Source organism: Mytilus edulis, chromosome 14, assembly GCF_963676685.1.
Source record: "Mytilus edulis chromosome 14, xbMytEdul2.2, whole genome shotgun sequence".
Classification (NCBI taxonomy): domain Eukaryota; kingdom Metazoa; phylum Mollusca; class Bivalvia; order Mytilida; family Mytilidae; genus Mytilus; species Mytilus edulis.
Window position 1 is genome coordinate 7,324,871 of NC_092357.1, and position 23,285 is coordinate 7,348,155.

The window sequence follows — 23,285 nt, forward strand, 5'->3', positions numbered from 1 at the left end:
TTTCTATCAAGGGAGATAATTATGTCGATCGATTATCCATACGCTTGCACAATATCCAAGCACAACACAAAAGGGTTGATTATTGGTCTAAGCCAGAGTATTGATCTTATTCACTAATGTGTACTCGCGTTTGTTTTCATCGATTCTATGGAAATGAATGAGTAAATGTTACAGCAGGCTATTTAGCATCATTGGACATACGCTTTAAAAAATGACACTAAATTGGTTCCTTGAGAGTGTACTTGGTGTAGCAATGCTGTTGTTTTTTAACGGTAAGCCATTCGAAATTTTCTGTCTTTTAGTTCTAATATCATATGGCATGAATCATCTTCATTAAACATTTATAACTCAATACATTAGAATGTGTTGTGTATATCAAGGAAACGATGTTTGATACGTTAAACTGAGCACACAATTATATGTTAAAATGCAATTTTCAAATATAACATGCTTTCTTTTTAAACTGTTTGAGTATCTTCTCATTTTTCGTAATTGTTTCGGACTTTATAGTTCTAATTTCTAGTTTTGTACACACGTATAATGTTACTACGTTCGTTCTTTATATTTCCGACAATGTTTTTCTTCTTCTGCAAACTCCTTCGTGGCTTGTTACGGTTTTTAAATTATTACCGACTTTTTTAACCGGAATGTTTAAACCGAAACATTTGAAAGCAAGAGGTGACAACATATACGGACAAAAGTATTGGGTTGGACCAGGGTACAAGGCTCCCCCTTAAGGAGCTACATGTACATTTATGGTTAATCCAAACGTTTACTTGTAGCAGTCCTGACTATGTCTGGTTTCGGGGCACACCCCCTCCTTTTCATCATCCTGTATCCGCATCTGCGATCTAATGATACCCTCGGGAACTAACAGTTCACCGGCAGTGGTATCGACCGAGTTCTATTAATAAATAAACACTTTTTATAAATTTCCTGCAAGAACAGTGTGTTTGTTGCGGCACGTAGTTAATATTACGTTAAGGGTATATTTTCAATTGTAGTTTATTTCCGCGAGAAAATTATCGTTTTTTTTCTTATCAGAGAAGCGGAAATAATAAATCAGAACTTGATATTTAATCTAAGATTTGTTATACAATATTGACTAGAAAATTAGTGTATATTCCTATATAATTTTATATGTTGACCTTAAATGTTTTTACTGGTCTTTATATATGCATCAATGTTAGTTGTAAAATACACTGTTATTGATTTGCGTGAATCAATCTATATACTGACTTATCCATATTGTTCTTATGTTGTACTGTTAAACCACATATACCAGGTTTAGGGGACGGTTGTGATCCCGCTAACATGTTTTACCCCCGCATGTATGTACCTGTCCCAAGTCAGGAGCCTGTAATTCAGTGGTTGTCGTTTGTTTATGTGTTACATATTTGTTTTTTGTTTATTTTGGGTTATAAATAAGGCCGTTGGTTTTCTTGTTTGAGTTGTTTGACATTGTCATTTCGGGGTCTTTTATAGCTTACTATGCAGAACAGGCTATGCGCATTGTTGAAGGCCGTACGGTGACCTATAATTGTTAATTTCTTTGTCATTTTTTGTTTCTTGTGGAGAGTTGTATCATAGGCAATCATACCACGTCTTCTTTTTTATATTTCATTGTCGTATCCGTTGTTTCATTCGTATCTTTTTTAATCAGAATTTAGCAGTCAACCGAGCGATACTGCAGTCAGCGGAAATACATTCATTATTCATTTAAAAAATGAAAGTTCGATAATGAAAAATAAAATAAGTTGTGTTTCTGAAGAATGGATATGGATGGTAAGTGTGCAGTTCAACTTGAATGGACAATATTATGATTGTATTGATTCCCCGACTTTTGACAATAAATATATTTCAAAGGTATTTAATGATGAAAATGAAAATAGAACTTAACAATTTAGGGTCAACTTTCAACAATGAATACATGTCTGGTTTCTACATTGAAAAAAATTAACACTTCAATAATTTGGCGTGTCCGAAGCGGTTTTCTAGATTTACCTTCATCATGGCTAAACAATGCAAGGTCAAGGATACAATTAGTTACATGCAGGAGGAGTTTATGACCAACAATGACATTAACATTTCATCTAACGTTAACTTGTCTGAATTTCTTAATAATTACTTAAATATTTAACAGCAACTTTTTTATTTTTTTATGAAAAAGATATTGTGGTCAAGTTGATGACAAAAAAACTAACTCTGCATCCATATTTCCCCCATACCTTATTGTGTTACCCCCCCCCCCTCTCTCTCTCCCCACGCCGAATTTTCTTCCCCTTTTGAAGTTAAATGGTTGCGTCCACCAGCAACTTACAATCAAACATTCCACCAGTAACGGTATTAGTGAAATGCTTGATAACAATCATTTTAGAGTTGTTTTTATCAGAGCCTTTTATAGCTGACTTTGTGGAATGGTCTTTGCTCATTGTTGAAAGCCGTACGGTGACCTATAACTGAATGTCTGTGTCATTTGGTCTCTTGTTGAGAATTGTCTCATTTGTAACCATACCACATCTTCTTTTTATATTACTAGCCAATTTAGATTGGTGTCGAACGCAACTGCAACGTACATGGTTCGAATTGAAAATTTAATGGCGAGTTCGAACCCTGTACGTGGTACCCACTCACAATTCAATGGTGAGTTCGAACCCTGTACGTGGTACCCACTCATAATTCAATGGTGGGTTTAAACCCTGTACGTGGTACCGATGTTGAAATACTGAGACGCTGCTACCATAATATCTAAAAGCATTACAGAAAATATTCTGTAAAGACCAAGCAAATATGAATTAAAAACTAAATTAATTGTCGTGATGAATTATAACTCTTGAGTTTTGCATTGTCGTCGTTGTTTAGATATGACAAAATTGTCAGATTTTACTAATATATTGACAATAAAAAATGTGCCCTCTTGTAATTGTATGACATGTGTCAATGTTAAATGTATGACAAATCTAAATAAGATCATTTCCCGCCAAATTTTCAGCGGCTTTTATCCCAAAAACACGATCACAAACCTTTAATTTCTACTGCTTTTTAAGCGATGCTTAAAAGTAGGGTTAACACACCAAAAATCTGTATCAATCCAAGGAGAAATTATAAAATAATTATTCATGTTTCTGACATTTCTGACATAAAAGTAATTACAGAAGAGATTATCTAAGTCGACCATTAGATAAACAAATCTTTAATCAATACATTATGTTTACTAAAGGGCAGCTGTCTTAAGCAGGTTCAGGGTTGCCGCCATATTTTGAGAAGAAAAAGTACATGTTTTAAGGTCAATGTTCAATTTCTTTTCATGTTCACAAAGTAGTATGCAACATACAACAGTTCTGTCTTACGATACCACAGCTCTTTGGTTGGTTTGTTGTTTCTATGACACATTCCCCGTTTCATTTTCATTTTTATGTATTATAATAACTTGATATTTGACGCAGTGCATTTTAAATCGTATTGTTCATGTAATATGATTGTATGAGTAAAACCCTTGTTGCATTTGACTTTTGTTTTATACCAATAAATGTACATACTGCTTTAAATATTAGTTCCATACCACATGGAATCAGTGGTGTAGAAAGAATGTCAGAATGAAAAAAAAGTAAAAAAAAGGGGGGCTAAACCAAACATTTGGTAAATTAAAATAAAAGTAGGAGATGTTGTATGAATGCCAATGAGACACACATTCACAAGACAAGCGTTGCATGAGCTTGCAGTAATACGTCATTACTCAGCATTCTGCAATAAGCAAAACTCAAGCGTTTAAAAATCTATAAAAGACCCCGGCATAAAAAGTCAATTTGTAATTATTTACTGTAACATCTCTTTTTGTTTGATTTTTTTCTTTTACTTTTGTTATTTACAGTAAAGGTAGTTAAGAGAAGTTTGACGCTTTATTTTATTGTTTAGGAGCAGTTATTCAATTTTTGGGGGTGATACGAAAAAGGATTGAGCAATTTATCACGTACAGATCGAAAAGAAAAATTGTGACAACTGAACATAATAATTTGCTAGCTGGCTACGGTGACAATAACCTGTCTATGGTCTATAAAGGAATAAAAAGTAAATAAGTGTTTTATTATACACAAAGGTCGGAGAAATGTTTCCTTCCAGAAAATAGCTCTTGAAACTATTCATGCGTTTATTGTCTTTTTCAGACAATTTCGTAGAAATAATTTCTCTGTACTTTCTGTATAATAAAACACTCAATTGATGGCTACTCTGACACTTTACATGTACGGCAATGAAACAGAGGCCGAACGACAAAAATAACTAAAGACCATCTAGAGGTCAACAATACGCCAAACTCGTTTCAAGTTGGTAAAAGTTAGGCAAAGATTTAAGAAAAACAAAGTCTGCAATCACATTGATCTAATTGTCAACACAATGCATGTAAAATGTACATGTAGCTGTCAATTACAAAGTTTTCAAGAACATAATTATATTTATATTAATTATTTTCATACTAAAACATTTAGAGACAAATTCTTCATGAAAATCAGGTCGACGTACTTTCTCTTTTCTTTCCTCGTTTTTCACCTAGGTATTACTGTGCGTCCGTCGTTCATCGTCGTCGTCCGTCGTCCATCCATCCAGAGTTAAAAACGTTTTAGATAATCTTGTGAATCGGTATAATAAAACAATAAACTGTAAACATTAAAAATTATCATCATTTAATTAATGAGTACAAGACCAACAAAAATACCTCTACAAATGTACATACAGATCTACAAATTCGCCTGTAAAAATGATTGCAATAAAAGTAAACAATCAAAATGGAAATGGTATATTTTTTTTTTCAGGTGTGCGATTTTGGCTCTTGGGTGCCTTTTGTATTTTTTCTGAACCTTTATAAACGTGATAAAAGCAGTTCTTTCCTATAGTACATGTATTGTACATAGATTCATAAAAATTGAGAATGGAAATGAGGAATATGTCAACGAGACAACAACCCAATCAAAACTCAGATAACAGTCGAAGGCCACCAAAAGTCTTCAACGCAGCGAGAAAATCCAGCACCCAGACGTGGCCCTCAGCTGGCCCCTAATTAAAATGTGTACTAGTACTGTGAAAATGGACGTCAAACTAAACTTTAAAACAAATAAATGAACTAGAATTTAAAAAAAAATCTTGCAAGACTAACAAAGACCAGAGGCTTTTGACTTGGGACAGGCGCAAACATACAGCGGGGATAAACATGTACATGTTTTGTGAGATCACAACCCTTCCCCTAACCTCTAGCTAATGCAGAATAAAGAAACACACAATATTTAGTTGTACATGAATTAAATAATACATACTAATAAATGTGATTGACAAGGTTGGAAATTTACTTTAATGTTCTTTAATGGATTTTTGTCTGTGGTCTGGAAAACATACATTTTCCTTTTAAATTAATGTATTTAGAATTTCTGCTTTTATTTCACTGATCAATACCTGTACTCCGATTTCTCCAAGAATCATTTTCTTCAACAAGTATTATCTATTACAATATATCATTGTATATAAAACTGTTATTTCTCAATACAATACATATCAGTTGTAACATTTGATGGGAAATTCACATGTTTCGATACAATTTCTGAATGAATTTGCCGATAGTATGGGACGGCAGATGTCCTTATTAATTGCATTTCCATACTGACGGAATAAATTGTTCATTCATTGAATTACGATAGAATATTATATATTTGCTTTGCTAGAGGATACAGCATGCTCATATTGTTAGTACATATCGACGTAAAATGTTCCACTGGGATTTGTGTAGACAATTATATCTTAAACTTTATTAGGGAATAGAACGTGATGTGGATATATAGAGATCAGTTTTCTCGTTTGGATTGTTTTACATTGTCGTATCGGGGCCTTTTATAGCTGTATTCGAATCGGTATGGGCTTTGCTCATTGTTGAAGGCCGTACGGTGATCTATAGTTGTTAGTCATTTTGGTCTCTTGTAGACAGTTGTTTCATTGCCAATCATACCACATCTTCTTTCTATATGTAATAGTTGTTAAATTGAATGCTTGTTGATAGAATTATGTTATGCTATTTGGTCTAGACCATGGTAGAGAGTTGTCTCATTGGCAATTGTACTACAACTTCTAATTGTCATAGAAATTGACACAGCTCTGTAATGATGGTCTTGGTGGTGGTATTTATATATTACATGTTCTCTATACTTTATCATATCTGTTTATCCATTACTATTATTTTCAACCCCATTATTCTTTTATATTTTTTAAATTTGTGTTTCTCAATTCATATTTTTATTTAATTTATTCGGTATGGTACTCTTAATATTTCCTCTTTTGTAAACCCATCATCCAGACACTTTTTTTATTGCAGTTTCATTTTATTCTGACAAATTGGTTGATTATAACTTAATATGTTCCTTTGTATTCGACATAACGCTTAATTTTCATAGAATGTTCCTTTTCTGTTTGACATGACGTTTTTCATAGTATGTTCCTTTGTGTTCGACATGACCTTTTTCATAGTATGTTCCTTGGTGTTCGACATGACCTTTTTCATAGTATGTTCCTTGGTGTTCGACATGAAATGTTTCATAGTATGTTCCTTGGTGTTCGACATGACCTTTTTCATAGTATGTTTCTTTTTATGTTTGACATGACCTTTTCATAGTATGTTCCTTAGTGTTCGACATGACCTTTTTCATAGTATGTTCCTTGGTGTTCGACATGACCTTTTTCATAGTAATTTTCTTTGTGTTTGACATGCCCTTTTTCATAGTATGTTCCTTTTGTGTTCTACGTGACCTTTTTCATAGTATGTTCCTTGGGGTTCGACATGACCTTTTTCATAGTAATTTTCTTTGTGTTTGACATGATTTATATAATATATTCCTTTGTGTTTGACGTCACGTTTTCATGGTATTTCCTTTGTGTTCGACATGATGCTTTTTATAGTATAATCCTCTTTTTGTGATTACACGACGTATTTGTTCGCCCCCCTCCCATTGGTGTGAACTGTTGACTTGTCGAAATATGGACATCCCGTATCACCTTAATATGAGCTACACAATATAGCGGAATTACAGGGTTATTTATAATTGATTGTACACATAAAACAGTTTTGCAAATCCTTTATGTTCCTATTTTTTCTCGACAAAAGAAAATTTCAGATCAATGTCTACATGAATACGTTCGAGCATCATAGAATATACATTTGATTAAAAATGACGAATCGCATATCTGGTTCATTAAAAGTTAAGCGAATATATTTTACTTTATACAGTACAATGATTATTCAACGACAGCGTTCAAATTTTAAACAGATATATCATGTTAAGGAGGGGTATTTTTCGCAAATACCCCTCAAGAACATGCTATATCTGTTTAATTACACCGAATGTTTATGTTCTAAAACGCATTGATTGCATAAACGCATAAATTGGTGAAAAATACACTGACTATCAACCAATCAAAATCCAGGATTCTTACATAGGGTGTAATTATAAGGAAAATACAACTATAGAATAGAATATTTATTTCCAAAATTACTTCAAAATTGGTACCGTTTCACCTTATGCTATTCGGAAATATTTCAATTAATGGTTATGTACAACAATGCTCATACTTTAACATAAAATACTACTATAAAAAAAAAATAGAATAGAATATTTTATTTCTGAAATAACAGGGCCCATAAGGAGCATAACAACAGTTATAATTAATTGACACAAATGATAATTACAACATGAAACATCGCAACACTATATATACTGTTAATGTTTATACAGACTTTCTTTTTTATTTTTTTAGATGTGATCAAAGCTTCATTCTATGAGCCAATTACAAACAACGATGACTCTGTATGGAGAATTCTCACCAGTCGTTATAAAAGGTCGGAGAAAATCAAAACTGACGTTAACGTTACCTCATTAGAAAAACAGACAGATTATAACGTTAGTTCGTCAAAAGGTAAAATACAAGGTAAACAGATTAAACATGTCTACATATTACAATTTTAGTTCGTCAAAAGGTAAAATACAAGGTAAAGAGATTAAACATGTTTAACCCTGCCAAGATCTTGTGTGTTTGTCCGAGGTATTTTTGTATTTTTGTAAATTAAGCTGTACGTTTTTCTCGTTTTGATTATTTCACATTTATCATGCATTCGGAAATCCTCGGTAGAATCCGCTACTCTCCTTCAATCAGGATACGGAATCGGACGACTTGAGACGAATGAATTATCATGTTGGGGCCTTTTATAGCTGCATATACGGTATGGGGTTTTCTTGTAGTTTAATTAAAGCAATACGGCGACATATAATTGCTTTTATCTACGATCATTTAATACTGGTAAATATATATATATATTTTTTGTAGTTGTCTAATTGGCAATCATACCAAATCTCCTTATATCTTTTTATATATCAATGGCTTTCTTGTTTTTATTGTATATTTAGTGTTTTTGGTTTTAGTGTCATATAAACGTGATGATTTTTTTTCAACAATATTTATTTTGGACTCTAAAATGGGCAAAACAATAAATTAGTCTATCAAAATTATGGTAATGTTATTGTTGCTTTCATCTGAAAATGTTAGTGCACAAGAGTCACTTGTGATGTTTGTTGAAAACTTTTGTCATCGCTGATATAATTCTCTCTTTAAAATATTTCGATCGGTCTATGTCCATTCCCCCTATGTATACGATGTTAATATTAATATAAGAAAATGTGACATTTCATCTCTACACCTGAGACCAAATGATGTAGGTTGGAGCGACTATAGGTCACCGGAAGACTTTCAACAACTAGCAAATCAAACTGCATAACAAGTTGTGAAAACAAATATCAAATGCAAACCAAAACCTTTTTTTTTGTTTTTTTTTTTTTTTTGTACTGGAAGACATTGTCCCTTCAGACAGATCATTTCACACGTGACATTAACTTACCCGGTCACCATTTTAACAACATTACCACGCGGAACACAAACGCTTCGATCATTTTATTTAATCCTCCATTAAGAATCTATTCTTCATTCAGTTAACTTTTAAGTCACAAAGAAGAGAGACAAATTACTTTTCCTGTATATAATTAGTGAAATTGTCATTCTGACGCTTAAAAGCTTACAAATTAAGAACGGGTTGTCGTGTCTATGTTCATAAGGCGATCACGGTTTTTAAATGTCAAGGGAGGATATATTTATCGATCGATTTACATCTCGATTCCCTCTGGCGATTCATATAACACAGATGCTTAATGCGGTTTTCACACATTGCCGATTATTGTTCCTGTTTGAGATCAGACAGCGATACGACACGAAAAGTGAAAAAGTCGGATTAGTATCCTCAATTATCTGTAATGTCCTATTATTGTCTGAACGCAGTCGTATTAGTTCGTAACAGATTCATACTGGTCGGGAATGGTCCGAATAGTTCGGCAAAGCACCCCGACAGTTAGGTGCGTCCCGTTACATTCGGGGAAACTCAGCCGATTTTGTTTAGTCGGATTACAATCGTGCCTATGTCTTGACAGATTCTGCTGTATCGGATCGAATTCCTAACAATGTTCTGTGTATTCGGGACGGTGTCCTGTGGAACGGGAATGATCTGGAGAAGTCCCGACAATAACAGAATACAATACGACTGAGACCAGACAAAGCCGTTTACAATGCGATAGAGCGGACCGTGATAGGATTACGTTCCGACAGTACCTTATCATCCCGATTATGCCGACAGTTTTCGAACGGATAACTTCCGTCAGCGTCGGTTCACTGTCTTGTCACTATCTGATCTCTGTCGGATTACATTCGGTAATATCGGGACGCAGTCGTGACAGACTCGGTCGAATTTTACCTGGCGAAAGATACAAATCGAATTTCCATCCACGATTCACAGGATCTTGATCAGACTTTTGACAAATTTAAATCGGGAACGATCTTTTTTTTACATTACATTTGCATCATCAGTACTTCTTAGTGGTTTTTAACGACGGCCATGACTAGCCGCTAAGCCCTTGCACGGTCGGCTAGAACTGCTATAATCATAGATGCCCTAATGAATAAATAAAGGCAACAGTAGTAAACCGCTGTTCAAAATTCATAAAACACTGAGGGAAACGTATCAAATATAAGAGAACTACGACACAACAGAGACACAACACCGAAATGTAACACACACAGAAACGAACTATAAAGTTACAATGGCCATTTCCCTGACTTGGTACAAGGCATTTTATGAAAAAATGGTGGGTTGAACCTGGTTTTGTGGCATGTCAAACCTCCCGCTTTAATGGCAGTGTTAATTATAAAATAAAAATGACAACATTACATGACTGGGCTACAATAAATAAACAGATAAATGGGAGAAAATATAGGACAGGGAAACAAACGAATAATAGCCGTCAAAAGGTAACAGGTTAAAAAATATTTGTATACGCCAGACGCGCGCTACGTCCACACAAAACTATGATCAGATGTAAAAAGTTTGAAAGCCATAACACAAGTACTACAAAGTTGAAGATCGCCAAGGACCAAACGTTCCAAAAAATTGAGAGACCAGGGTTCTCCGCCTGGGACAAAAACATCAATATTATCAAGAATAATACATAGTTTGGAAACAGTAAATTTTATAAAATGACTATATAACACATATACATGATTACACTGGAGACTAGCTATAGAAAAAAAAACAGAATACATTACAAAATCACAGCCCTGTTAGCCATTGTCAATGCAACGCCAAAACTGACTTCACATTTAAATTTCTAAAGCGTGTTCCGAAAATAAAGAAAGACTTTGGATGAAATTCAAGATTATATTTGTATGACTTATCTAACTCATATTAATAACAGTGAAAATTATAATCATACTAATAGTATTTAATTGTAGTAGTTATTAGATAATTAATAGTATTATCTAGCTTTTTCGGTGTTTCTTCTGATCAAACTGCAAACCAAATATTATCGTGTAAATTTCGTTGATCCAAAATTAATTCTACCAACTACAAACGTTAAGACATTTGACAAAATCCGATGACAACAACAAACACAACATCAAAACCCAACAAATTAATTTGGGATGGAAAAGTACCGTGCCACGTCTTAAAGCAATACGAATTCACACTAAGCAAAACAGTCACATTCGGGAATAATTTATGTTCGGTAATAAGAAGATCAGACGACGTGATGACAAACCACAATCTAACACGTGTTAAAAATTACCATAGTTAGTTTGGACAAAGATACATGGATCAACCAATTCGTGATGGTGTCCGTAAAATTTACGGAGTGTCATTTTTAATCTGTCCTCCTCATAACTTTGTTGGAGCAGTTTTTGCGTTAGGAGCACACTCCTGTATATGAAGTCCGTTTAGTGTAAACATGCACGAGAATTACGTATTAATACTGTTTTCAGTGACTCTCCTTGGTTAATCAAATCCAGTATTCGAACAATTGACGAACAATTGCATCAAACACGCATAAGTGTCGAAAATTAATAAAAATCCGCGAGATAGCTCTTTTTTAAATTCCTTGCATATACCTTTTACATTACAGAACAGTATAGCTTGATTTCTTTTTATACGACGTATATTGCTATCACGTTGGCGTCGGCGTCGTCGTCGTCGTCGTCGTCGTCGTCCGAATACTTTTAGTTTTCGCACTCTAACTTTAGTAAAAGTGAATGAAAATCTATTAAATTTTAACACAAGGTTTATGACCACAAAAGGAAGGTTGGTATTGATTTTTGGAGTTTTGGTCCCAACATTTTAGGAATTAGGGGCCAAAAAGGGCCCAAATAAGCATTTTCTTGGTTTTCGCACTATAACTTTAGTTTAAGTTAATAGAAATCTATGAAATTTTGACACAAGGTTTATGACCACAAAAGAACGGTTGGGATTGATTTTGGGAGTTTTGGTTTCAACAGTTTAGGAATTAGGGGCCAAAAAAGGGCCCAAATAAGCATTATTCTTGGTTTTCGCACAAAAACTTTAGTTTAAATAAATAGAAATCAATGAAATTTAAACACAATGTTTATGACTACAAAAGGAAGGTTGGTATTGATTTTGGGAGTTTAGGTCCCAACAGTTTAGGAATTAGGGGCCAAAAAGAGACCCAAATAAGCATTTTTCTTGGTTTTCGCACCATAACGTTAGTATTATAAGTAAATAGAAATCTATGAAATTTAAACACAAGGTTTATGACCATATAAGGAAGGTTGGTATTGATTTTGGGAGTTTTGGTCCCAACAGAATAAGGGGCCCAAAGGGTCCAAAATTGAACTTTGTGTGATTTCATCAAAAATTAAATAATTGGGGTTCTTTGATATGCCGAATCTAACTCTGTATGTAGATTCTTAATTTTTGGTCCCGTTTTCAAATTGGTCTACATTAAGGTCCAAAGGGTCCAAAATTAAACTTAGTTTGATTTTAACAAAAATTAAATCCTTGGGGTTCTTTGATATGCTGAATCTAAAAATGTACTTAGATTTTTAATTATTGGCCTAGTTTTCAAGTTAGTCCAAATTGGGGTCCAAAATTAAACTTTGTTTGTTTTCATCAAAAATTGAATAATTGGGGTTCTTTGATATGCCAAATCTAACTGTGTATGTAGATTCTTAATTTTTGGTCCAGTTTTCAAATTGGTCTACATTAAGGTCCAAAGGGTCCAAAATTAAACTAAGTTTGATTTTAACAAAAATTAAATTCTTGGGCTTATTTGATATGCTTTATCTAAATATGTACTTTGATTTTTGATTATGGCCCAGTTTTCAAGTTGGTCCAAATCAGGATTCCATATCAAGTATTGTGCAATAGCAAGAAATTTTCAATTGCACAGTATTGCACAATAGCAAGAAATATCTAATTGCACAATATTGTGCAATAGCAATTAATTTTCAATTGGAGTTATCTTTCTTTGTATAGAATAGTAGTTGATAATATATGTTGGAAATTTGCCAGACATGACTATGATGTCATTTTCTATTTTTATTTGCCAATAACTTTATGTAAATAACTTCATTGGAAATTTGCCAATATAAAATGTTGCTGATGAAGCTTTTTTTCCTTATCTTATCTAAAATGTTTTTAGATAATGTATGTTGGACATTTGCCAGACATGACTATGATGTCATTTTCTATTTTTATTTGCCAATAACTTTATGTAAATAACTTCATTGGAAATTTGCCAATATAAAATGTTGCTGATGAAGTTTTTTTTATTGTTTTATACAATAAACAATGTATATTCACTTTTACTACCAACCAATCTTTACCATTCAGTGATAACAAACACTTTATTTTACATTTTAATATTTTATGATGTATTTAAAAGAGTAGTTATTGTTGCAAACTCCATTAGAAATTTGAATTAATATCAGTTTTGGAAAAAGGGAAGCGGGGATGTGAAAAAAAAAGGTGGGGGGGGGGGGGGGTTAACTTTTTCTCATTTCAGATTTCATAAATAAAAAGAAAATTTCTTCAAACATTTTTTTGAGAGGATTAATATTCAACAGCATAGTGAATTGCTCAAAGGCAAAAAAAACACTTTTAAGTTCATTAGACCACATTCATTCTGTGTCAGAAACCTATGCTGTGTCAACTATTTAATTTTAGATTTAAAAAGTTTGAAGAAGAAATCTTTAATTGATTTGTAAAATCTTGACATTTGTTTTGTGTAAAAAAAAAACCATGTAATGTCAAAAATTTGATCACAATCCAAATTCAGAGCTGTATCACGCTTGAATGTTTTGTCCATACTTGCCCCAACTGTTCAGGGTTCGACCTCTGCGGTCGTATAAAGCTGCGCCCTGCGGAGCACCTGGTTTATAGTTCATAGGGGCAAATTTGAATAATCGACTTTCTTGACAATTTATTTACTACAGGTACAAAGTGTTTCAACGAGTCAATTAAAGCAACGAATGGTACATTCTACTGCCCAGACTCCGGACATCCTTCAAAGTGGACAGCATGCTGTGGAGACAAACTTCAGCAGTATTGTTGTATGCCAGAAATACGTAAAAACCAGAAGAAACAAGATGTAACTCTTGATTTAATGTAAGTTTTAAAGTTACATAAATAATGCAGAGGCGGATTTAGAGGGGTGTCCCCTTTTCAGATTTTTTGTTGTTAATTATAATGGGAATCACTGAATCATGAACGGAGCGGGCCTCCTCTTAGGCATTCAGTGGTCCGGTCCACTCATGAAAATTTCTGAACCCGCCACTGTAATGCGTTGTACATACATGAAGGTAGCTTGTACAGTAATGGTTGTGTATATGAGTGTACTAATCTAAGGCCGAGTTCACTTGAAACTCTCGAGTTAACTTTACATACTCGGGTTTCAACAATACGATTTTACTTTACCCACTCGAGTTAACCCTCGTACTCTGGTCCCAACCCTTACCGAGCCAGGGTTAAACTCGAGAAACTCTTGAATGACGTCAAACCAATGAGAATATTTTATTTCTTATCCATGGTTCGGGCCTAACCCTAGAGTTACTTAGAGTTGTTCCAAATATTAAGTCGAGTGCGATCACGTGATAATCTATTAACTCTGAAGTCGATTGCAGAGTTTCAAGTGAACTCGGCCTAAGATGTTGGTTCATGGACATATGTTTTGAAATCAGTAATTCGTTTACAATTTGAAGTTTCAACAATACTTTTTAAGCCCCCACTTCAACGGGAGTAAAAACATCTGTCATACTAAGAAGCTTACAATTTAATTATGAGAATGATTGAACTAATGATTTGTTAGAGTTATGCACTGTGTTACAGGTTAACATTTTTTTATTTTTTTTATTTTTGAAATTGTCTTTTTGTATATTTCTAAGTTAAGTGTGACTTTTATTTCGTATAAGTTTATGCTATTCATTGTTATTACATTGGTTGCAATGAATTACATTGATTTCCCAGTTAGATAAAAACCGATAATTTCACATGTGAAATAAACGTGGTTATTTCACTCTCTGACGTCATACAACAATAGGTGTTGTCAAGACGTCGATAACGTCGGATCAAAACAAATTGTCAATGCGTAGGAAAAAGATATAGTTCCTTACATTTTCTACATTAATTTCATAAAAAAAAAGCCATTTGCCAATGTAATAAAAAGAATAACTAATCGCCGTATTTGAATATCAAAAATAAGACAACTTGTGACCGAACGCCGCTATGGATTAAACTCGTGCTGCGCACTCGTTTAATCCATGCGTCGTTCGGTCACGCGTTGTCTTATTTTTGATATTCAAATACGGCGATTAGTTATACTATAATTATTCATTTACAGTGTAGGGACAGCTAAAACCCGGCATTGGGTGCGGGAAAATCCCGCTGCGTCTTAGCCTTGTGCAGTTTCTGCTCTTTGGTCAGGTTGTTAGCTCTATGAGTTTCCATTCTCTATTTTATAACTTTTTTTATCAATTTGGATCAAGAGCAGTTATTAAATCATTTTCCTCAAACTATATGCTTCAACTATCGTTTTTGAGCTTCTACTACACGATTTTACTTAGTAAATTACAATTTTAACTTAATGACTAATTTGTTATTACCTCGCCACTCTAATAAGCTTAACTACATGACATTAAATCATTATGTCAACTTTGACATTTAATAATTTTCTTTTTAATCATCCTTTAACAATGCATTGAAAATGTTATAATCTAAAGAATTATTGATTAGTCTTGACTTCCTTATAATTTTATAACAGCTGTTATAATGTTATCACATCACTATCCAGGGTAGTAAATTTTATACTGAATGAAAAACTAAAGCACCACAGCTAGACTTGCTACATGTCCCTTCCTAATTATGTTTTTTTTTCAATTTTGCCCCTTTAACAATTTTACTGCTATAACTAGGAGAATACTATTATATTCTCCAAGAACAATCAGTAGACTGGCAATTATCAGTAAACATATAAATTAGTACGAAAAAAATGAAAGAAAGGGAATTGTAGCAAGTTTACACCGCAGCCCAAACCATCATTATCCAGTTGCTCAAAGATTTACATCTACTGTAACAAAATTATTGTCACTGATACTTTTTTGGCGTTAAGGGTTAGCCATTTTTAGATCACCTGACCCAAAGTGTCAAGTCAGCTTTTCTCATCACTAAGCTTCCGTCGTTCGTTATCCTTCTTCGTCATTTACAAAAATCTTCACCTCTTAAACAAATCGGCTAAATTAAATCAAACTTAATCACAATAATCATTGGGTTATCTGGTATACAAATGTGTTCAATGACCCTGCTGGTTAACAAACATTGAAGCCAAGGGTAGAATAAAGAACAGTAATTTGTGGGGCCCTTTATAACCTGCTGTTCGGTGTGAGCCTATAGTCTCCTTGTTGAAGACCGTACCTTGACCTATAAAGGTTTATTTTTATAATTTTGACTTGGAGAGAGAGTTGTCTCATTGGCACTCATACCACATCTTCCTAAGGTATATCTATTGGGTTAAAATGAAGATTTAGACTTATATCTCTGAAACTGAATTATTAGGGAAAATCTGACTGGGGGAAATGTTCATAGGTTTAGAACTGTCTGCCCTGTAATTTTCAGACGAATTAGATAACCTGGTGTTTTGTTGCGCAGCCCCTGAATTTGTAATTTTAAGGAAAATTTGCAGTTTTTTGTTATTATCTTGAATATTTTTATAGATAAAAATAAACTGTAAACAGCAATAATGTTCTGCAAAATAAGATCTACAAATTAGACAACGTGACCAAAATTTGTCAATTGCTCATTGCCCTTTTTTACAAAATTATTCTCCTCTGAAACTACTTTGCCAAATTTAATCACACTAGGCAACAATTATCACTGGAATATATAGTTTAGAAAAAAATATGGCTGATGACCTTGTTTGCAAACCAAGATGGCCATAATTGCTAAATTAATATCGCGATTTTCAAGTGTTCTTGAAGTATTTGAAAATACAAAAATTCAAAGCTTAACATTTTCCCGATGATAGCCGCGAATTCAAATTGCTCTGGAAAATTAATTGGTTTACAGTATACCGAATGAATGAAAACGCACCGTCTCTTCCCAATGCACTAAATTTAAATTTATAAATCGTGCGTACAAAGCGCTTTTCTAGATTTACCGCACATACAAAAACTTTTGAAAGCTTGGAATAAAGAGTAAACTTTATCCTACATAACACAACATCGGAAACTAAAATCTAAGCAACGCGAACCACATCTTAAACTTGTAGTTGTAAATTCACTGTGTGTTCAGTATATTCGTTGTGCAATCTTTTACATAATTAAATCCTGGTTTTAATTACGTTTGAGTAATAGTTGATAATGTGCAGTATTGGCATTTTATAACAAACTTAGTACTATGATATAATGCATGTTAATGGATAGTTTTGCTGCTACAAGAACTAAGTCAAACACGAAAGCACTGGCTAAAGTACGTTCATTATTCACTTTTCATTTTTCAAGATTTTATAACAAATGAAAGAATTCTAACAAAGTTATAACATGCAAACACTTCTTTAAAATTGTTTCTTCTAAAATGCATTTTGGTATTTGTTTTATGGATTTTTTTATTTTTTTTATTATCTCCCTGTTTGACGTTTTTCTTCTTCTATTATTACGCAATAAGCACAGGTCTTCATTGCAAAATATACTTAAGTTTTTAGATAGGACCGGTTCTACCTTAGAACTGACTCTGGTTGTTCTATCCGAGAACAGTTCTAAGGTAGGACTGTTCTATGATGGAACAAGCCTTCATTTGTTTAGACAATATCTATGACAAGTTATTACAGTTCTAATTGACGTTTAAGACTTATCGCAACTGTATTTCACATAGTTTTTTAAAGATTTGAATTAAGAATCTGTTATACTATTTAACATGATCTAAATGTAGCTACAAAATGATAGAATTGTATCAATGTATTAACATATAAAGAGCTTGTCTGGATGTATTTTCATTACGAACACCCATAACACAAAAATAAAATATGGGGATGTTTAAACACTATGAGGATTCGAGGATGATGTTGCTGATGTTGAATTGTTATCTATTCCGTATACGTTTAAGCATCATTCATGTTTTTTCTCTATTCTCTTTTAAGGACGGGACGTATTTTTCTGTAGAAATTGCCCATTATTCCCTTCTCTGTAAACCCTGTCAAGATCCTTATATATTGTTTATTTTCTATTTCTACTTTCAGAACTGCCTTAAGTATAGTAATAGGATTTATAGTGTCTATATCTTGTTGTTTATTGCTTTATTGTTGTTGCTGTCAAAAACGATCAGGAGTGCATTCTGGGAAATTAGTTTGGATAAAAAGAAAAAAACAAGGAAGTAAAACAGGTAGGTAAGATGTAAAAAGCAAAATGATAAAAATACCGAACTGCAAGGAAAATCCCAATGGAAAAAAATCAAATACATCAAACGAACGGAAACAACTGGCATATTCCACGATGTCCATGTTATTAAAGTGTGGTTAGATTACTGTCTAAATCAAAGCCACCTACCATATTAAAGACTAGTAGATGACTTTGTCGGAATCACGTTCCGTGATGAAGTCAAAAACTTCAAATGGAACTGATATAGCAGTAACACAAAAGAAAACCTTTAAGACAGAGACATTGCGTTTGCTGCAAAAAATTATGCATAGTTGTTGTAATGTACGTAACACTGTCAACGTAGATATTTGAAATGTTATAATATTTCATTGCGGAAAATAATCGTAAAAAAGCAATAATATTGATGTTAACGGTGTTATTTTTATGCACAAATATGCCCTTCTTTTGGCGAAAGATTTATTGAAAAACAGTATAATACAGTTGCCTCTCTGTATGCATTGAAAATGCGAACAACACAGTTGCTTTTCGTTATATGTTACCAGTCAATCGACGTTAAGCTAACTACAACCAATCAATCGTTACCTTTGTGTTTCCCCGACCTTGTAACGAAGGTTATATCTTATCAACTTTGTACCACATACTTCTACACTCCTTTATGACCCGTTCATGACATGACTTTTTTCAAGGTTTTGTTTTTTGCCTACACCGTAAGTCAATATTATTCAGGAAGATGCCTCCCATGCAGGTTTGATATACTAGTATATCAAGTATTGATAATATACTGAAATCTGAAATTTCATTGGAAGTAAGAAAACAAATATAATAAACAATAATCTGTGGCTTTCTATGTCGTTTCATTGTCGGTGGACTGACTGTGGCATTGACCTATTGAATTTAACTGACTTTTAACAGCACAACAATATTTCTACATTCCGCTTTAATAAATGTTCCAAGAAAAACCCAAACTCATGGTTCTTATTTTGTCTTATTTGTCCCTAATGCGATTTTGAAACGCATGTTATCGTTAATTAGTTTTACCAGATGCTGATAGGTGCATTTGACTCCGATTTTAATGAATTGATTGTGCCAATTAACCTGCCAAAGGTCGTTGGTTCTCTCCAACTGGCCCTCAATAAATAGCCAAGAGTGCATAAAACGAGACCTTAAACATGAATATTGTTTTTTATTTTTTAACTTAAATGTATTACAGTGTATACTACAAGTGACAATCCAGACCTAGACGATGATGAGCAGGAAGGGACAGAATTGGTAGGATTTATAGAACAAAAAGACGAGGATGGGTTTAGATCAAGAACTGGCTCTGTTGTAGAGTCTAGACCAGGCTCAAGGAGAGCTTCTAAAGCATCAATAGGTGAGTTGACTGAGTCTAGAACTCATTCGGTGGCAGAGTCTGCACCAGGGATGAGAAGAGACTCGAAAATCTTAAAAAACGGTGTTCTTTCCATCTAGAACTTATTCAGTTATAGATTTTAAGTTAGGATCAAGGAAAACTTCTTAAGTTCAATAGGTGACTTATATCGATCTGTACCTGCTCTATTGCAGAGTCTAACGCAGGATCAGAGAGAGATTTTAAAGCCTCTACATGTGAGTTAGCTTGATCTTAGACTATTATGTTAAAGAGTATAACACATCACACATAACTTGTATTTGATATTTACTATCCACAGCAGGTTCTTATATATTATCTATTTAATTGTCCTGTCCCCTAGTAGCTTTAATTCTTATTAGTTTACAGACTGTTTATTTGAATATCAGTCAGGTTATATGCAATTTCTCAGATCTCAATTTGTAAGTTGCATGCAACGGTCGAGCAGAGCATATGATTTCCAATATTTTCGTGTTTTATATTTGTTCATTTTATTTAATTTCAGATCATAAACATGAGCATAACCATGACCATAAGCATAAGCATGACCATAAACATGACCATAAGCATGACAATAACAAAACAGACACAGATGGCGCTGCTAATCATTCTCCTGTTCCGGTTGTAAAACACGTGACTCCATCAGGGCAGGTGTTAATGGTACCACTTATTAATATTCAGGGTAGTACACCTGGAACATCACCATCATAGTATTTACTAATAGGTAAGGTATTGTCAAATAATAAGAGGTAAAGGCAAAATATAAATGTCGTCTGCACACTTCAAGGAATTTGTTATATAAACGACTTTATTATAAGCAAGTTTGACTTTTGTTTAAATATAGCTATTTATCTAGCCAAAATTACAGTAAATGTAAAAATCTTTGATGAAGAACCATGGAACTATACGGAACTTACAAAATAACAACGAACACTCCGTAAATAAAGAGATGAGATATAGTTACCAATGAGTCCTTTACGAGCTCCTTACTTTGGACAAACTATTCCAGAATAAAGCCGGGTTTAACATGATTATTGGGCATCAAGCCTCCTCATTTTCACTCACGGTGGTGAACTTCAAATCTAATTAAAGTAAGAAAAATATGTTAAAGTCAACGAGTGCACTTATCAGATCAAATTAAAGTATAAACAAACTTTAAAAGTCAGTCTATAACCGCAATAATCACTGCGTCACGAAATTCCTAAAACCCTTACAAAAACACAAAACAACACAAGGAACCGAACGATTCTAATATAAAAAAAATTAATTACAGGTTTTACCTTTGCAATATAAAATGTTTAAAACACAAATATAACCAGCATTGCAGAAATCCGCATTATCTGCATGATTTCACAAACCTTAATAACAAAACTAATTTCACAATCTGTAACAAACATACTTTATAAATGCAAAATGCAAATTTTCTATAGAAAGCAAACAAACCATGTGGTTGATTTTATGGTTATATAAGAATTCTCAGGATACATTATTCATATTTTCCAGGTAAACCCATTAGATATAACTGAATTCCAACAATGTTTATATATAGAAAGAAACAGAAAAATAGAGACATTTTAAGATACGCATTAATGTAATTCCTTTGACAATGCTCAAAGACAACTGTCAAGTCAAGGGAAATGGAATGGATCCAATCGATAACATCAAAACAAGGCTATTGTTAATGTCTGATTATACTTATAACATCAAAACGAGGCGATTATTAACGTTTGATTACAATTCGCCTTTTCAGAATCTAAAGAATCGTATATAATTTCATTGTTCGCACCCCAAAATGAAAAGAACGTTACGTCATTGGTTGAATTTCCATTGTTTATGACATTTTTAACCAATCACGACGTTTTGGTGTACACTTTTGAAAATATATCCCAGGATGCATTAGATTCTGAAACGGCGAATTATACATGTTATAACATACAAATATAAAATATGTTGATCAATGTATGTGTAGCTGGATTAAATCTGTCAGTCTAAAAATGTTTTGTAAAGATATTTTATGAAATGCTCGTGTGTTGGCACTTGTTTATAAACCGGTGCTCTTTTATTAAATGTGAGACTGAAATTGTTGACGCGATCTCCTCTGTAGTCACATAGAGTCATGCAAAGCCACTGATGTATATTAGCCTTTCTGTATTGAGATTAGTTTAATATGAAAGTAAAACTCTACAGTGGAGTTCAAGTTTTCAATTATTATTTTTGAAATGCTGAAATGTTTTATGTCAAGTAAAGTAGGTCTTATGAACTTATGGTAAACAGTCAAATTAAATTGTAAACCAGCTGCTTGTCCTTCTGAAATTTGGAAATGACTACTTTTATAATAACACCGAGGAGCATATTATTATCTGTTTGATATATTTTGGTGCGGATTGACATATTTTATCCTGCCTTTAGATGTTAAACATCAATTAATAAAATACAATTGTTTATTTTTTAATTAACTGTCGTATGAGTACACTTGTCATTTAAATCAATATTGCACAAGTTTTTTTTTTACATCATCCTTTAATTTTTCTTATCAAGAAGAATTGCCAGTTTAAAGAATAATATATGTACTAGTACATTATATTATATATTGTTATATACAAATCAATAATCTTATTAAATAATTGTGTCTTGAACTTTTTGTAGGACGCAAACACAAATAATTCGTCTTATCATCACAGTTCGTGTTCTCTCAAGGATTTTATATTTTTGGGGAATAATTGTAATACAAGTGGCTTCACAGATAATAAAAAAATACTATAATTTGCTATTATTAGTATTCAGGGGTGGGGAGAAAGACCACATGATGATTTAACCTAGTCGTATGGTATAGGAAATATAGTTAAAGTGATTTGATAAAGTTAAGTCACTATATCAAAGCATAAAGTGTGTCATATTCACGTGGTTTGTGTATGTAGCTAGGGATGCATCTCATTTTACACGTGTTTTAATGCTTAATGTTAAATGACTCTCAATGATACAATAATTAGATCCATTGATTATTTTGTGATGGCTTTTGATCAAACAAGTACATATGAATCTGACTTCAGTAAACATATAATGTCAAATATAAAACCTCTAGCATTAGGCAAGCGAGACAATCAGATTAAAAGTTATGGCAAAAACATGGGTTCTGTGTAGCGTTCATGTAGACCAAGTTAGACAATCTACATTTAATACGACTCAGGTCTTTTGAATCATTTCAATATATCCCTATAATAATCATATCTTTTGTCTTCGTCTTTTATATTGAATATATAATTCACTACATTTAAACATTTATTTGTTTATCACAAATCTGTTTTATTTATATTGTTAACTTCTTTACCTTGGTTTTCAAATATTTCTTGAACCACCAATGTCATGCATACTGCTATCTGTTTAAATTTAAAATATATTGCTGACTAAACCTATAAATGTTATCTTCTTTCTTTTTAAATGAACATGTAGTATTTGAAACAAAATGTTGATGACTGATTTAAAACTCTTTCAATGAAGGCTATTTACTAATGACAAGCACAAGTCCTGCAAAAACTGTATATATTTTGTTCAAACTACAACTCGTGATTTTTACAATACTGTAAGCAAAACAAAAGTTATTTGCTACTTTCTTCAG

General features: G+C 33.0%; 1 protein-coding gene across 2 annotated transcripts; it reads left to right on the top strand.

The window, feature by feature from the left end:
- LOC139503206 (uncharacterized) lies at window positions 1–22,934 on the top strand. Of its 2 annotated transcripts, none has more exons than XM_071292947.1 (7): window positions 1–272; window positions 7,789–7,947; window positions 13,852–14,023; window positions 18,144–18,286; window positions 19,493–19,654; window positions 20,175–20,393; window positions 21,173–22,934. In XM_071292947.1, the coding sequence occupies exons 1-6, from the start codon at window positions 212–214 to the stop codon at window positions 20,378–20,380; spliced, it is 903 nt and encodes a 300-aa protein (XP_071149048.1). In that variant the 5' UTR covers window positions 1–211; the 3' UTR covers window positions 20,381–20,393; window positions 21,173–22,934. The 2 variants fall into 2 exon arrangements, with proteins under 2 accessions (XP_071149048.1, XP_071149047.1); XM_071292946.1 differs by having other exon boundaries at window positions 3–272; window positions 7,789–7,959.
- Window positions 22,935–23,285: the final 351 nt, after the last annotated feature.

Coding starts and splice junctions, on each gene's coding strand:
- LOC139503206 (XM_071292946.1), top strand. CDS start 212: ATGACACTAAATTGGTTCCTTGAGAGTGTACTTGGTGTAGCAATGCTG. Junction 7,960..13,851: donor GTCAAAAGGTAAAATACAAG/GTAAACAGATTA, acceptor TATTTACTACAG/GTACAAAGTGTTTCAACGAG. Junction 14,024..18,143: donor GATGTAACTCTTGATTTAAT/GTAAGTTTTAAA, acceptor TTCTACTTTCAG/AACTGCCTTAAGTATAGTAA.